This window comes from Gallus gallus, chromosome 6 (genome assembly GCF_016699485.2).
Source record: "Gallus gallus isolate bGalGal1 chromosome 6, bGalGal1.mat.broiler.GRCg7b, whole genome shotgun sequence".
Taxonomy (NCBI): Eukaryota; Metazoa; Chordata; class Aves; order Galliformes; family Phasianidae; genus Gallus; species Gallus gallus.
Window position 1 is genome coordinate 33576380 of NC_052537.1, and position 17862 is coordinate 33594241.

The window sequence follows — 17862 nt, forward strand, 5'->3', positions numbered from 1 at the left end:
TACTGTTCCTGCTTATTGTGCATTCATCTCAGTCACCCCTGGGCATCCGTATCATCTGCTAATCAATGCCAGTGCTTAACCAGTATTTCACCCTGCTCTGAAGCCCAAAGGAAAAACCAGAGCTGAGCTCCTATCCCCCGTGCATGGAAATAACACGGAATAATGGCTCCTTCTGTAGCTCTTAGGAAGGCTGTTTTGGGAACCCAAATAAGTAGAGTTAGATCAAGAGTTTATTAACGAGGTGAAACGTCAGGTAAATTTTATCTACTCTAACCCAGCTGCCTGGGATTTTGACAATTCAATAATTTCACAGCCCCAGGGAAAGCATTTTCTTCCTTCTTTGTAAAAACATTTGCCTTATGTTTTCTGCACTGCATTCACTTCTACCTATAGGTTTAAGACCTTCGCATGACTTCTAAAACTCTCAACTTCCCTGAGATTTTTATGAGCCCTGAAGAAGGTTCCTTGATGCACTTTATTCTGTGGATGCATCTCTCGCTGTAGCAGCAGATATGGCATTCATTTATTCTGTTAAGGGCTGCACAGATGGAAGCGTCGTGCAAGAGTCCAGAAGCATGTCAAAACTTATCTCTATTAGCTTCAAATACAAATTTTAGGTAATTCACTTCCTTCGCTGCTTGAGTAAACACACTCTTCCCACCTCCCAACCTCTGGCAGAGAAGTGAATCTTTAAGGTTTGATCAACTGATCCTATGTTCTTTGGGAGTTTTCAAGCCTCGCTGCATCTTGTGGAAAAAGCACGCACTTACACCAAGTAATTGTGGTGAACAGAAAACCTCAGGCATTACCCTGAGAACATCTGAGACAGCGTACTGGTAATTGGGATAACACTTGATTTAAACTCCTGGGAGGTTTTTAACTACATTTTTTGCCAACAAAACATGGGGGGGGGAGGGGGTTTCCTCAACAACAGCACGCTGACTCACAACCTCTTCAGCCATCGTTTTATTTGGCTTTGTGGCTATGTAAGCCGAGCACAGGGAAACAAAATCAAGCCTAAACACGCTGTTCAGCAACCAGCATCCGTTTTTAAATCTAAACGCCTTCTGCTGACTCTTATCTACCTATTATTTATTCATCCTACCTCTGCAGAGCTTGGTTTTCTCTCCACAGCACTCTCCTGCTGTTGGCCTGTGCACGTCCTGTTACTGCCCCACTGCTTCCATGCTGCTCCTAGGAAACAAGCACAGGGAAAGAAACGTTATCACCAGCATCCTGGAGGAGATGGATGATAAAGTGTGGCTTTAAGCAGGGCACAAGCAGGAGGGAGAGTGTTCTGGTAAGTGATCTGCCTGCCCTAGGAGCACAGGAAGGATCACGTTTCCCCCATTCTCAGGAGAGGGGTTTGGGCACTGCCAGGATGGTATTGCAGAGACACGTTTGGGGACAGCTGCACAACCTGTATAGGCCTGAGCACAGCTTGTGTCTCTCAGCCACTGGTTCGCCTGTATCTAAGGGATGCGTGAGGAGTAAGCAGGGGAGATGGGAATTGGCTTCAACAAACTTCCCTTCTGCCTGGTCTGCAGAACCTGAGAGCACAAGCAAGCACATTAATGGATGCTATAAGACTCCTTTATTCTGGACTAAGCTGTCTTCACATTTAAAGAACTGCAGTAATTTTGAATGATACTCACAAATACCATGATGCCATTTCCAGTTCAGTGATACCTATAATATCAATCTCCAAGCTTGTGATCAGTACTGCCTCCTGCGTGGGTTAGCCCTGCTACAGCTTTTTACAAGAACTCATTACCATGTAACACAGGATCTGGGACGCTGCAATGGTGCATTCCAGTGGCTGTCAGTGGTTAATCTAGAAATTACATTACTTTCTATATGGTAATAAACATCTGAGGTTAATTTTCAGAAATTCTCTATTTGAACTGAAATCTTGTGACATTATTGGCTGTTTCTTCAAATCAAGACATACCACCATAAGACCTTTTCCTTCTTCAACTTTGGCTGCCTGCTGTAGAAATTGATGGCTTTTTAATAAGCAGAAATTCAGTTTGTGTAGCAATAAATTAACAAAGAAATGTAAATAAGCTCCCCTTAAAAAGAATTGTCCATTATTGTGCACCCATCGTGGCAGTCTTCATGCATGACTCTGGGGACAGCTAAACAGTAGAAACAAAAGAGGGGGAAGTGTAAGGTCTGCCCTCCATTAACAGATGTCCTTGAGTCCCACCATGGGATAACAATCAGAAATCAGGCTGACTGATGAACTTAACTCCTTTACTAAAGTACAGTTTGCTGATACAGCTCCAAAACATCAATGTCACTGCTTATGCACATGGCTGGTAAGAAGAAAGGAGGTTTGCTCTTCTTCTTGAGCCATAGAAATTCCTGAGGAACAGAAAAAAACATCTGGACTTATTAGCTGAAGAAGGGGGGAGGGGGAAGAATCCAGAAAGTAGCTGGAGAGGAGTGGCTCACTGAATTTTTATTTATTTCTATAAAGAAATAACACAGTTCAATTGATGAAAATGCAGTGAATGAGATCACAGTAACTGCTGGCATAACCCATGGGTGAGATGCCCTCAGAGCCTGCCCCTCATGGTTGAGATGCATGGTGAAAAGGAGGTGCTGCAGCAGAGATGGTAACTGCTAGGTGGGCTCTATGGAAAGAGAACTGCCAGCATGTCAGCACTGCAGTGAATACATGAGGATACATTCACAATGCCAACCTGCATATGAAAACATATGCTGTCTTACGTCTTTAAACAACTAAATAGGAAATAACTTGCAGAGAAGGATAAGGAAGAAGTTGTTGGATTGAGTTAAGGCAAGACGTCAAGGAATCTAGAGGTTTCACAAACAAAGCAGACGTAATTAAAGCAAAAACTTTGCTATCAACCGTGTTCCTCATATGCTTTATGATAAGAAAACCACAGTTGTCTCAGATAGAGCTGTGAAGCTACAACAGGAGAATATCAACTTGTGAATGTCAACTAGTGTACAAAGAAATCCAAAAAGCTGGCTGGAGATGAATCAGACCCAGAAAGCCATGTTTTGCCAGATGGTCTTTCATGAAGTTCATTCAAATGTATTTTCAGCGCAGGAGAAATTGAATCCTACAGGGTCAAACTGTCTAACTGAATTCTACAGGGTCAAACAAGAACAAGTCATCAAAGTCCACACAGTTTATTATGTATGATCTGTAAATTACTCTTAACAAAGTAACGTCCTGTGATAATCTGTAGGTAAGACCTTCCAGTTTCACAGACACATTTTGAAATATATTAGTTAATTCTTGTTTAACTTTAAAAAGAAAGTAGACGTTTCGGGAGACGTGAAGGAAATACGTATTTTCTTCACTCAATCATCCAGAGGGGAGTTTCACATCGCCTTTTGTACCCTATCCTGTGCAATAACATTCTGATATCACTACAGATATTCTGTTCCTTCAAAATGCTCAGACTTCTGGTGAGTCATTCAATCTGATTGCTGAGAGAGACTAAGAGAATGGTAATGGTGGCAAAAGGTCCAGTCATTTTCCCAATATTAAGTATAATCTTGGAAGCTTTATATTTGTTAACTAACATCACCAAAACAAAACAAAAAAACTCTTACAAAAGAGCTCGAATCTGCGTTTGTAATGACAGCTCTTCAGGGAGCACAAGGGTTTAGCTGAATGTGTCCCATGAAAAACATCCATGGAAACTCATTGCTGACAAAACATTGCATTGTAACTCTTGTTGCACAAAGAATGCAAAGTTCAGTCTTGCCTTGATGCAAAAGCATGAAAGAAACAGCATTTCAAATACTTTCCATCTCTGTGGGGAGCATGAGAAACTTACTTCTGAGTTGAAATCCTGAGGATTTGCTTAACCTCCCCAGACCTTCCCTTCCCACCGTGACCCACCTCTCCAGCTTGCAAACGAGAGATGTGATGAGGAACAAAGGAGCAAACGCTGGCATATAAGCTTTGTCCTATTGCACCCTCACTGCTTTCAGTCCCCTGCCCCCAGTACTCTTTGTTGAACCTAATGATAAGCTCCTTGGCAAGGCATCTGGACATCCGGCTACAGACCAGGGTTTTCCTAATTACAGAGTGCAGCTGGAACCAATTCTCCCAGTCTCGAGTGCCTGGATGTCTGCCTCAGGCCAACTGGCAGCCAGCTCAGATAATGATTCAGAAAATATGTACTCAGAACTCAGCTTGCAGATAAATTGCTAAGGTGAGGGTGCTGGTGAAAAATAGTGCACTGTGATTATTTAGCACGCACAGGACAGTCTGGCCTGCAGCCAAAAAAGATTTTGCACAAACTTCAAGACCTACACGAAAACAAGCAACAGATAATACTATTTTGCCACTGTTTCAGGTCTTTGCTGGAAATCCTGCAGGCTGCTGTGCTGGGGTGGCCTTTGGTGACAGCCAGAATGACACCAAAAAGGGCTGGAATCACTTTAGAGCACTGATCCTGGCCTCCTCTCCCGTTTTTTGTCATGAAAGTTGCATATTTTATTCATTTACTATTTATATGCTGACAAATTTCAAACTCATGTCAGCACTTCTGATCTCTTCTGCTCTGCTCAGAGACCCGCACTGATCACATCTGAGGCCCCATCTGTGCCACCAGCATCACCTCAAAATGAACTCCTTGAATTTCCCTCAAAATGCCACAAAAGAACTCTGCAGAACACACACAATGGTACAAGAAGGGTAGAACTGAAGAAGGATTGTTTTTCTAGATCTTTACCCCATCATCTAAAAGACCTCCAAGAAGTCTCAGACTTCCATCCAGGTCCGGCAGTCACCCAAAGAGACTCGAATTTCCCCCTCAGGGCCTGGGAGATAAAGGACATTGATGGCTTGACTGTAGGGCCAAGCACAAGAGCAATCACTCAGTTGATACAACGTCTTTAGCATAACTTAAAATATTTTTAGACTATTTTCTTTTCCTGGTACATATTATTCCTATACTAAGTTATTTTCAGATAAACCGTACTGTTAAAACCAACTCGGAGGCATTCATCTACACTTCATTCTGTTTAAAACACTGTATTTATTTGAATTTTCTATGGCTTATTTAGTTCAAATACCTGAGGATGCCACAAGAAAAACAAAGTCATCATTAAAGATTCACTGCTTCCCCTCTCCATAAGGGCTGGAAGAGATCATTATTCACTTCCTGAAATCTGAAGTGAGTCATCCAGAAAAACTATCCAGACATTATAGAAATGCCTAAGATGAAAGCCAAGTCAGAATAAACACCAGAACCAAATCCGCTTCTCCTGGTCTTCTTCATGTGTCATAAAGAAACAATATCATAAAATTGCAGAGAGATGTCAACTCTAAAATAAATCTCCAACAACCAAGCTACAGCTCACAGGCACAGCACTAAAAGTAGAGATGGATAAGAATTGAAAATCCCTCATTGTACTTACGTCCCTGCTGATATTAAATTGATTTATAGGGGATCTGCTGGAGAACGTTGAGCTTGCTTGTAAGTGGAGAGCATGACGTGTCTCCAGAAGGTGCTGGCAGAGGCGGTCACACCATCCTGTAGGGACATTATCCTAAGACTTCAGAAGTGATGTTAAGTCCTAGGAAGAGGCGAGGTGGTGTGTTGCTGATGGTCTAAAAGCAGCATCCCAGTGAAGAAGGGGCACAGGCATGGACAGGAAGGAAGGTGACCTCACAGCCACACGTGGATTTTACTTCCTCCATGTATTCTCATGAAAATACACCTGATTTTCATCTCCTTGGGATTTGACATTCAGCTACCTTCACGTAAGAATAGACAGCAATTTTTTCCTAAGTGAAGATACTTAAGGAGCACGTGTTGTCATCCTGAAAGCTCAAACAAAGCTAGAAACCACGCTGTACTCACCCATCAAGAGAGAATGGCAGAGGGAGAGTACATCAGTCCCGTTACAGTATTTTTGCTGCACTCTTCTTACAAGTACCAGGCACCTACTTACAATGGAGGTCAAAATGCAATAGAGATTTAAAGGGAGAGAAAGGAGCTGCCAGCTCTTTTCTTGAAATCTTTCTTGCAGTGAAAAAAGCCAAACCCAATACAAACAAGTACATTGCCACAAAAGAAAGCGTTTCAACACAGCTGTACAAAGATAACAGTATTTTAAGGTAGCTGAGCTGGGAAGGTTTTCAAATCAGACTAAGCAATACTGCCTGAAATCATTTTGGTTCGAACAGGATTCATTATGTAAACAAAATAGAGAAATATTTTTTTTAAGATGTCAGGATGGATTGTCTTCTATTAGAAGTAGCATCATGAGACTTGTTAACTGAATTATCTTTCCCTGCTTGCACACCTTGAAGCTGTAGCTGACTGCCTGCAGAGATGATTACAGGATCCACCACGGAACGGACAAATGAGTTCTGGTCTGCTATCAAAAAGCCAGAAGTCGTAAATCTCTCATTATCCATGCCATTAGAAGCAAGGTGCTCATCAGGGGGCTAGAAACAGCACAGGAATTATATCTCGACACCTATGCATAAGAGAAAAATATCGTGTTTTCATTATACGCTGCTACTACTCTTTATCTTCACCTAATAAAGTGAGGAATCTCCCCCAGCATATCCATCACACAAACACACACACACAGAGCTAACAGGGGCAGTTTTAATTTTCAGTAGTACAGGGATAAAAGCATTTCTAGGTTTCTCTTGGCAGCACAAGCTCACACTAACAAATCTCAGTTCCTGGAAGCAGCAACTAACTCACCAAACCTGCTGAAGCCCAGCTGTGTGGGCATAACTCAGGCCAAAGACTCAAATGGGAGCACACAGGAAGATTTAAACTGACGTAGATACCATTTCTCTAGTCTAAATAACATGATCTGGCATTGGAGCTCCCTACTAGAGCTCTTCAGAGATCTTTATAAAATATAGTAGGAATAGAATGGGGAAGTTCAAAGAGAAGTTATTAGAGGGAGGATATCTAAGGCACAGAGAATTGGATTGGATGATGATGAAGGATAATACCACATAATAGCAAAATCATACTCTCCCATTACTTTTTTTTCACTACTTTCATTGTAGAAATGGAAGAGATGTCATAAATGTCACAGGTATTCATTCCCATGGGAGTGTAAGGAGGAACCTGGGATACGGAGTGAGTCATTGAGCTCCCCAGTGCTGCTTAAGTAAGAAGCCAAGTCCTAAAAGCTCCATGGCTTCCCTACTCTGATAACTGGTGGCTAGGTCTCTTTCTGCACTGCTAAAAGAAAAGCAGTGTTGTCCATATGTTTCACTGGGATTCTGGGAAGTGGGTACTTTATATAATCTGGACAAGTTTTCCTAAGAGGATTTCACTAAGCAAAACAAGCAACCAACAAACTCTCCTAGGAGATCAGGACGCTCTACAAGAAATCCTTCCGAGTCTGATTCCAGTACAAGGTGCTCCAGCCCCAAAGTGAGGTAAGAGACATGAGAAAACACTAGCAAAATGTAAGGGCGAAGGCAACTTCGGTTTGTTGTCAGAATTGTGGTTTGATGGCTTCCCCCCACCCAAGACAAGTCTTCCCAGAGAATCTGTTTTATTTGGCATATGTCCGTGTAAAGGCGTAAGTAATAGAAACATTTCATACAGAACAAGGTACTAGAAGGGACCCTCGACCATTCTCAAAGTCCCTTTCCCAGTGTTTTATCAAGGCATCCATATTTTAGTGACCATGTCTATTTGTGGAGGCACAAGAATGTTCAAGATAGCCAAAAAATGCTTCAGTGACTGTAAACTTAACAAATACTATGCATAAGCAAACAAAGGAAAAGCAGTACTGTAGCCAAAAAGTATATTTATGAGCAGTTATTCAAGCATTACTACGTGTATTCATGTAGAGGTCACAACATACACAAAATTTGATGGCACAAATGAGTTTTCTAAATAAAAATTCCACTGGTGTTACTCAGAACTGGTAGCAATTATAAACTGTGTGCATTTGCCTAAAGCTGCTTATGCATAATAGGAGCTAGAGGTAATTCAATATTTCTTACATCTCACCTGATTTTGTAAGAGCATAACTTTAAGATAGGAAACTGTAAAGATAAGAAGAGGAAACCTGTGCACTGTCTGCTATGCATGCATTTTGTGACTTTATATGTATCCTTGCTGCAGGGATTTTGCTTTATTGATTTTCTTTCCTGTTAATACTCTTAATACAGTGGTGATAGATGCTGTGGGTACAGCTACTTTTGCCAAGATATCAAGATAGTTGATTTCAATACACATCTATGTTAGTCCAATTCTATTTCCGAAACAAAAACAAAACAAAATAAAAAAAGACAGGATGTTTGCATGAGCCAAATCTGACACTAAAAGGTTTGTACAATGGAACTAAACTCAGTGTAGCACCAGTCATGCCAGATTTAATACAGGCTTTTCATGTTACTTTTGTATAATAGAAGCATTCAGTTTTGTATAATACTTGAGATATTATTTCTTTCTGGAAAGTCATTCACATTAACTGATGTGATTGCAGACATCAGAAACTGCTTGATTATACTGGATGCAGTAGGCTAGAACCAAAAGAAAAATTCAGTGCTCACAGGGTAAAAACACAATAGCTAGGATTTAAATAAGTGCAAAGCCTAAAAAATTAGACTTCCAAGGCACTAGCTCAGTGATGAAGCAAATAGTTTTGTTTTACATAATTTAAGAGTACACAACTCCCACTGTCTTCAGTCGCCATTGACTTGCCTCAACTCTAAATCTAACCACGCTTCACACAACCCAACGCAGTAATTATTCTACCACATAAAGCTTTCCAGTTGGTGACATAATACCTACATTTGCCTTTTGAGGGGACAGTAAAACAAATCTTTGTTTATGGAGTGTTTTTACCACGCAGCCATGCTTTGTTTGATCACGAACATCACCCTTCCTCTGCTATAGGTTTAGAAACACAGATCATTCTAGAGATTCAAACAGAAACACAGTTGGAAGTGTTGGAAGCTGGAAGACAAAACAGGGCATCGCTAGGTTCAGCAGAACTGATAATTGGCAATTACTTTTTTTCTAAAAGAAATAGTCTTTCAGTTTAAAAAGATGGACAGTGTAGAACTGAACCTTAACTTTTAGTGTTTCCTATGTACCAGCTGGCAAGTAATGACATTAAGAGTTTTCAGGCTCTCTTTTTGGTGGCAGACATCACCTGAATGAGAACATATGGGACTGGGATCCACCAGCACCCCTGGGCCCACAGCCCCAGCAGCCCAGCCAGACCCAGCAGCCATGGTTGCTTTTCCAAGAAGAAATAACCTGCTGCCTAGCAACGACCCAAAACTCCTGGTTGTTTGTATATGCCATTTTTTTTTTGTGCACGACTAAAAGCTTTTCTACCAAATTATTCTGTTCAGCAACATCAGATCTGCAACAGATGGGTAAGAAAAAGCATTTTGCTTTATTTGCAGCAATATTTCCCTGCTCTGTGGTGTTACATTCATAACACGCACATGAACTCCCCAGCACCTTTTGATGCAAAACCAATCTGGGAAATATTTCAAAATGTGAGTAGTTATATTCACAGTAGTTGTCTCCCAGGAGCTACTCCTATGAATAAAGTCATTCACATACCTACATCCATAAACACATATCTGGATAGCAAGGCACAATTATGCTTGCATGAAATTTGCCCCTGTGTTTTAGAAGACCTGTCTTTTATCCTAACTAATTACTACCAGTGAATCAATTAAAAATAACAGAAAAATAAATAAAGCTGACAAAACAAAAACAAAACATTTTTCTACTGTGCTCTCTACTCGGATCCAGCTTTAACTTGATTTTCAGAACAAACTTGATTTATGCTCAGTCCTTCCATCCGTCCGACCTCGGACTTTGGATCCTGTGGGGGCTGCTTCAACCTGTGTAACAGGAGGGTCAATAGCTTATCTCACTGTAAAAGTAAGTAAATAAATAGATGAAATGATTTTGTAGAAACAAGAGGCCACCCTACAGAGAAGCTCACTGGTTCTCCTCTCTTTGACTCACAACTGACTGACAAACCTTCCTACTGGCCACTGAGGTCACCCACAGTGCCAGAGGGACCACAAATCCTGTCCAGGAGCAGCAAGGAAGCATTGGGGACAGATAAGATGGGACAGCAAGGAGATGCAGGGAGGAGAGAGCAGCACTCTTAGCTCACGCTAAGATTATGGAATCTGAGAGGATTTTCAAAACCATTAAGTTCAACACTGCAGACTGGCCTAATGATACTGCAACTGTTTGACCTCAGTACTGTTGTACCTTAGACATAATCACATACAACATCCGCTCTGTTTAAAGTCACATAGCAAATCATAACTGGAGTAGTTGTCTTCCTAAATTCACCTATTGTGTTAGACACGGCATTGGAAACCTACATTTTACTGCACAGAATACCTGGAACAACGTGGTGTGAAGTAATAACTGAACAGCTTAGGCCAGTATAACGAAATGTTGAAGTAACCATCTACCAAGGGCAAAATTAAGTTGTTATGGATGATTACCATCACCACTTTGTTTGTTCTACAGTTGTTCTGTTCAGCAACAATCTCTGACCTGCAGCCAGTGCATAAGCCATTACATAATACAGCAGCACTCTGCATCCATCACAGCTCCCCAGCCAAATCCCAGCCCCTCTCAATTTCAGTCTTTCTGCCGGGTGCTCTGGGATGAGAATTGATCCCAAGAGCTTCACATTCAGCAGTTAGAGAAGACAGACTGTGCTGAATATGCTTTCAAAAACCTCTTGGTCACCACTATCATTCTCTCCAACATTAGCTACCATTAAACTCTCCCACTAGAAGCTGCAGCATGAGCTACAGGACATTAAAGAGCATTTTGAAGCAAAAGGGATGCTAAGAGCTCCCATGCAGGATACACCCTTTGCTCAGTGCGATGTTCAGTCTGGATAGCTCTTGCGTACCACGTGTTGCCCTACCTCAGGCCAAGAGCAAGCACCTTTGTACAGTGGGGGAGATTCATCCTCAGGCAGAGGGCCAGTACAAGCCCACACACCCTGGCTAAGGAGAGATTTGGGTGGAATTTTCTACTGGGGGACTGGAAATTTGGGTTAGACATAAGACAGCACATAAGACTCTATCTGCACTGCCGTGGCCCTCATGTAAACTGTATTTCAGGGTTTCCATGCTGTGTTTTGGGCTGGCACTCTGTGGGGCTGTCACACCACGCAGCATGACTCTCCCCTCCTTGCCTTCTCTAACCCTAAGTGAAAGCACTACAGAAAATATCCTTTGGAACAGCATGTATTTCTCTGTAGTAAGTTGCAAGGATTAACATGACCTTCTTGTGAAGGACTCGCACATACACTGTGCCCATGGGTTACTCACTGCCAGTCACGTTGACTCAGTTAATATGTGTACCTACCACATGGCATCTGAATCCTTTAGAAAATACAGCTCTCAGCACTCTGTGCCCTTTGTCCAGACACTACAAAACCACTGCAGGTAGATGTGAGAGTGAAGCACTTCACTTTTAACCAGACCATACTACCCCTCTTTCTAGAAGTAAAAGATTTCACTTCTCCAAGGAGCATGCGCCCTCTATTTCCCTTTCTGACAGCACAACAACATAATCTTTATTCCTTAATTTGCGGGGCTGACGGGTTCGGGTAGATGTCCTTATTGGATTATTTGATGTTACTTCTACTGCTTTCCATTATTTTATAGGGCAGGGAGTGGTTTAAGCTATTATTCAGCTGTTTGCATTAGACATTTTTTCACCTCTACTCAAAAAAAGTCATCTTGATTTAACTTTTCAGTCCAAAGGAAAACCAGAGCAGTTTACCCTTTGCTAGGGCACACATGAATATGTGCTGAGAGCACACTGACAGCAGCCCTGCAATGAGGATGCAAGCAGGGCTGCAAACCAGCACCATTTGTTTTACGCCACAGACATCTATTCTCCTGCTGGAGCTTAAAGATCTTGTGGTTTGTTCACCATGATACATTCATGTAATTTGGTTAGTGAGAATGACAAACAGATGTGTATACACAGGTATCGATTCTATGGAGTGCTGCATTATTCAGGAGAACTGGGAGTAAAAGGCCAATTTTTACAACTGAAGTATTTACAAAGTAATTACAAAGTATTATTGAAATCCTACCAATTGAATGCAACATTAGATCAGTACAAGATTCATGTTCTGCTTTGACTGCTCAAAACACTAAGTTCAAATATGAGAAAGAAAATGCAAGTTCAGGACATTACACGTATATCAAGCAATTGCACGTTGCTTGATATATTCTGTTAACTGCAACCCTATAGCACACACCAGCACTACACATGAATGCACTGCACAGATACCTGGAGCAGCAGACAACAGCATGCTCAAGTTCATGCTCATTTGAGTTAAACATCTCAGCACTCTCAAGTCAAATCACATGCTTTCAGGATATTGACCTTCTTTTAAAGAAAAAAACCACAAGATACAGTTAAAAATGAATAAATACACTGTTTGGATGATTAGTGGGGTGACAGTGATCATGAAAACAAACAAAATATCAGCAGGTGATTTATATTACCTGAAATAAAAGGGCAAAGATGTTGCTCATACTCTAGACCGAAAGGACTATTTTGGAAGGTCAGTCTAGTATCCGTCACAGTGATCTAGTACTATCTTATTACTCTAAATGTATTACTGCATTAGTTACAGTAATATTGGTATTAACACATTGGCCATAATATTAATGCTGATAGGTATATAAATACAGAATTATCTACTTCATCCAGCATTTAAGGAAAGTTAACAATCCACGTTTGTGTGGTGGGGTTTTGCATTTCAATCTTCCTTTACTAAAGTAAGTCCCCAAATGGAGCACTGACGCCTCCATTCCTTGGTTACCAGTCAGTGCCTCTGGAGGTGGCACTTGGGTAACACCGGGTTTTGCAAGGCTCACTGCCCTTCAGGCTGCACTGTCATTTAACTCTCTGTTGTTTTAAAAAGTAATTTCTACATCAGTAAGGTGTTATTGACTCCCCTGAAACCAACTGAGACAGAGGGCCAATATTTCCCAAGTCCAATCTTTCAAGGCCCCTGCTTTCCTAATGCAGATCTTGGTCTGCCATTACTGGATTAATGTTTGAAAGATACTGAATCCAAGTTATCATCATTTCATACTCTGTTGCTCTGTGGAGCCAACTCCAAAAGCAGCTCGATGGGCTGGGGCAGAAGTGACACAGAGAAGCAGGGCAGGAATCCCATGTGTGCAAAGAAGTAGTAATGGAGCAGGTTGCTTAAATGCGGAGTTCCCAATCCCTTCGCCTACAGCAAGCTCTGATAACAGGCACTGCTTTCTGTGATGAAATAAACAGCTTTATGTTACTGACCTCTATCACACACAGACATGAAATCCAAGTGCAACAGTAGCTATTTGGTGCTTTTTAGATATTCATTTCTCTTCCCCAGTGCTTAAGAGGGCTGACTGTAGGCAGCTTATACTAGATTAGGCTTCCGACACCTTCATGCGTTATAGACTTCAAAATACAGGTTTTCCCTTCCAGAAGGTGAAAGTGTTAAGTCATTTCTTTTAAAGACCTGATGGAGGTTATTGCTCATAGGAAGGAAAGGCAGCAGTTGGAGGCCGGGCTGAGCACCGCCAGGAGGCTGCCCCATAGAGCACGGCCTAGGATTGTGCCTTCAGCCAGGCACTAACGGCTTATCCCAGATAATAATGTAGATTACCAAGGGCTCATCAGATGGAGCTGTGTGCCAGAAATAATTACGGCTCAAAACGCAAGAGCCTGGTAGGAAGGGATTGTCATTTGTGAAGTCGGTCCATTTTATGGAGACATAACCCGCATATTACAGTGGAGGATAATTTGGCAGTTAACAGTTCCAGTGGCTCAGAGATATAAAATACAGTCCCATCAATGTGTAAGATTAGAAATAATTAGCCCCTATATGGTAAAGTCATCAGTTAGAAACTAGACTCCATCTGGGGACATTTTGTAACGATGCCCCAGAGACAAGTAAGACCGGACCTTTGACTTGCGTGATTTGGAAGGGACTGAGACCTAATTAAATCTGCAAAGATGCAGTAACTGCAGTAAAAGGGTTTTTAAATATGAAATGTATTCCCTTTCTCTAAACAAATGAGGTATATTACATGCTGGAATAGCAAGAGAATTAATCAAAAGACAGTGAGTAAACAGCTACTGTGCGGCTGCCAAGTAGAAGATGGTACAAAACTACACAGTACCGCAGAACATTTAATACGAACATAAAAAGAACTAATAAATGTTCTCCAAAGGATAAGGCTTTATTTAATTGTGGCCAGCACCAAAAAGTTCCAAATAGTAGGTTTCTTAAAATCTGTTTCTCCAAATGCAGAAATTATAATAAACGCTGATTGCCTTAGATAAGGCTAATTCACTTCTAGAAAAGACACAGAATTTGTTTTTCCCCTAAAGAAAATCACTCACTACAAAAAACAGGGATACACAGAGCTGTTTCATTTGTGCCTCTGAGTTCCCAAAAGCGCTTCTGATCGTCCGTTTTGATGGAAAGACTTTGCACTTTCTACCGGAGAAGCCAAAAACCTGAAGTTAACCTTTGAGCAACGACTGCTTTATTTACACCATTTATCTTCTCCCAAGAAAAAAAGTCACCACCTGATATTAACATTTTTCTACCATAACTCAATACTCTGCATTTTTTTTTCCCCAATGCAAAGCTGGATCATTAAAGCCTGGAAGCTAAATGGGAAAGTATTTTAAGGACAAGCTAAAAGCAGAGCAGCAGAGACATACTGATTTCAAAGAGAAAACAGTAACCAGGATGACACATGAAAATTTACACACTTCATCATGCTGCGTAAAGGAGACTAATTAGAACTGCATCAAACACACAGACACAGACAGATCAGCGCTGAAATAAGAAAAATACTGAAGGATTTAGCTGCTCATGGTAATACTTCTCCCTCTCTCCCCCGCCCACTCCCCAAATCAATTCAGTGCTTTAATCTATCATAAAATGCCTGTAAAATTATGTGCTGTTTGGGATTACCTGTAGAACCATGAATTTGGTAATCCTTATCTCAGCCAGGTTTGGTGACAGGATATCAAACCAGGACTCGAGCTATGAGTTAATTATGCCATACAACACATCCACAGTCAACTGCACAACTAAAAACCACGTAATTAGTACGATGAGCAAGCCTATTCACTTCTATTCACTTGAAAGCCCCATACAAACAAGCTGCCAATGATAAAGTCACCACAGGATGACACTGGGGATGCACACAGCTGTTGTAACTTAAATGCTGCCATGCCTATCTTCTGTGAAAATGAATCAGTCATCAAACATTTAGATACAGTGTTTTCTTTGCATGCGTGCATTGTAGTTAAAAGTGATTTCCTCCACGCACAACAGTTACTAAACTATTTAGCCTCATACACGAGTCATTTCCGTGAGCACCCATCTGTACATACCGCAGTTGTACCAGCACCAATATTACAGAATTTCGCAGAATGGCCTGGGTTGAAAAGGACCACAGTGCTCATCCAGTTCCAACCCCCTGCTATGTGCAGGGTCGCCAACCAGCAGACCAGGCTGCCCAGAGCCACATCCAGCCTGGCCTTGTAATGCCTCCAGGGATGGGGCATCCACAGCCTCCTTGGGCAACCTGTTCAGTGCGTCACCACCCTCTGGGTGAATTTCAGTGGGTTTTACAAGAAAAGAAAATACAAAATACACTTATACTGTTTCCAGTAGAAGAGCTTGCTGGCTAGTCAATCACCATTAGAAAAATCAACGACAATCTAAGTGCTCAAGTATTTCAAGACTTCAAATGACCTTTCAAAAGGATTTCAGTTCAAAACCACGTTATGAGGAGAAGCTATGGATTTTGGAACTCACCTTATATCCAAAGCCTTTGCTAAATGTCTCGGAGATTGCTATAAATGCAAAATAAACATCAGTGGGGATCAAAGCAAGGAAAAAACGAATTAAGGAAAAGGCAGGTTGGTGTCTAGCCTCTGATCCGGGTCAAGCAACATATATAGCTATTTGTCTTTGGTTACGTGGGTTGAAAATACAACTCAGAGTCTTCAGAATGAGAGCAATCTCAGAGACAGGATGGGAGATTATGGGGTACAGAGCAGGACAAAAGCCTTCATTAAACAAATAATAATAATAAAAATAATCCCTCCCCAACAGAGAAGTCCCAGTGCAGGGAAATGCAGCAGAACAACGAAAGCTTTACTGAGAAAACTTCAGGGACCAGGGAGGCCTGCAAGGAACATGTGGCTCCATTCACAACAGAATACAACAGAACACCTAATGCCCCTAAAGGTGAGAGCTTCCATTCCCTGAATGCTTCCTCTTTCCTCCTCCTCCAAGTAGAATCTGCAGAAAAGTTAATGTATATACAAGGGTTGCTCCAAAAGCAATACCTCCTATGTTATTATCTTGGCCTACAATGTCAGAGGTAAATGCTGGTATGGCAGAGGTTGAGCTTTCCAGCCAACACTCTGTTACATGTTGCTGTGTGACAGATGGCAGCAGAGGGGCCGTTTGACACAACGGCATCTGACATGGAAGTGCAAATGAAGCAAAGGTGTGTCAATGAATTCCATAGGTTCAAAAAAAAAAGTTGCAAAAAACAGTCAACATAAGACAGACTGCATTTATACATGCAGCATAAAAATAGCAATCAAAGCAATAGTCTGCAAGTTCTAATTGGCATAGAAGAACTGAATTATCCACAATGCCTGTTTATATTTAACAAGGGGGATGGGGTAATGATATCATGGCCATCTCAGAAATATGATGGGATTAAGATAAATCAGAGGACACCATGAAAAAAAACAACAAAACAACACAGTATGAATTATAGAGAAATGGCAGCAGACCAGGCTGAGAAAGGAGCAGAGCCAAGAACAAGGAAAATATACAGTAAGCAACATAAATAAGCAAAATGTACTTCAACAACTCCTTCAACTCAATTTCCATGCTGAAACAGAAGTATGTTAAGAACGATACTGACCCAGAATGGCCCAGGAAAGGGACCACTGCTGAAAAACCTTAAGAGACTAGTAAGTTGGGACTTACCAGTAAAAGAGTGATACAATAGAGATCTAAAACCAAAAATAATAAAAATCACAAACAGCTTTCAACAAGATAGTTGGGGAGAGGCCTGCGGGGAGGCGAAACTACTGGGCAGATTGTTTAACACGAACACTGTAAGACATTTTTTCTGCACAACACAATTAAATGGTGAACTTAAATGACACAGACCCAATGTTGTAGAGCACAAATTCCAAAAAGCAATTAGGCGAGTTTATGGAGGGTAAGTCCAGCCTTGGCATTAATCAAGACTGTGGAGGGCCTGCTCCAAGCTCAGGAAGATCCCTGGCTGAGGAAGCCAGGATGGTTTGCCAGGAAGGACGCCGTATTCTCTGCCCTCAGTTTTTTGGCCAGAGTTGGGATCATGATGTAACTGGATCTGACCTAGCATTGGGTACGTTCCCATCACTGTGCCTCTGTAAGAGACACTACGGACGCCATTTAGAAATATCCAAGGGGCTGAACTGTATGCTCCAGCATAGGAACTGGAGAAGAGCTTAGGAGAAAATGCCTAAGTGGCTTTTTTGTTGGTTGGTTTTCAAGCGAGATCTTTTCCTTGCTAATATTCAAGGTCATAATGACTTCGGACTCCTACACACAGCCAAAAGGTAAACTGCAAGTATTCACGAATGCCAGCAAATGCAGTGTTTTACTGCAGGGGGATGCATTTGAGACACTACCCCATCTTTCACGTAGAAGCAACCTGAATGACAATTTTAACATCACCACGGAGTAAACTGTCCCAATAACTCCATAATTCAAGCATTTTAGTATGTCTAAATTGAAAGAGGAACCAGGGCAGCT

At 41.5% G+C, this 17862-nt stretch overlaps 1 protein-coding gene across 3 annotated transcripts in view; it reads right to left on the reverse strand.

Annotated features, from left to right (window-relative positions):
- C10orf90 (C10orf90 homolog) overlaps nt 1–17862 on the reverse strand; it is a 63423-nt gene that overhangs the window by 31375 nt on the left and 14186 nt on the right. For all 3 annotated transcript variants that reach the window (XM_040702801.2, XM_046943086.1, XM_040702803.2), the window contains exon 2: nt 1106–1194. In XM_040702801.2, the coding sequence (XP_040558735.1) occupies nt 1106–1194 (89 nt within the window). The remainder of the gene's footprint in view (nt 1–1105; nt 1195–17862) is intronic.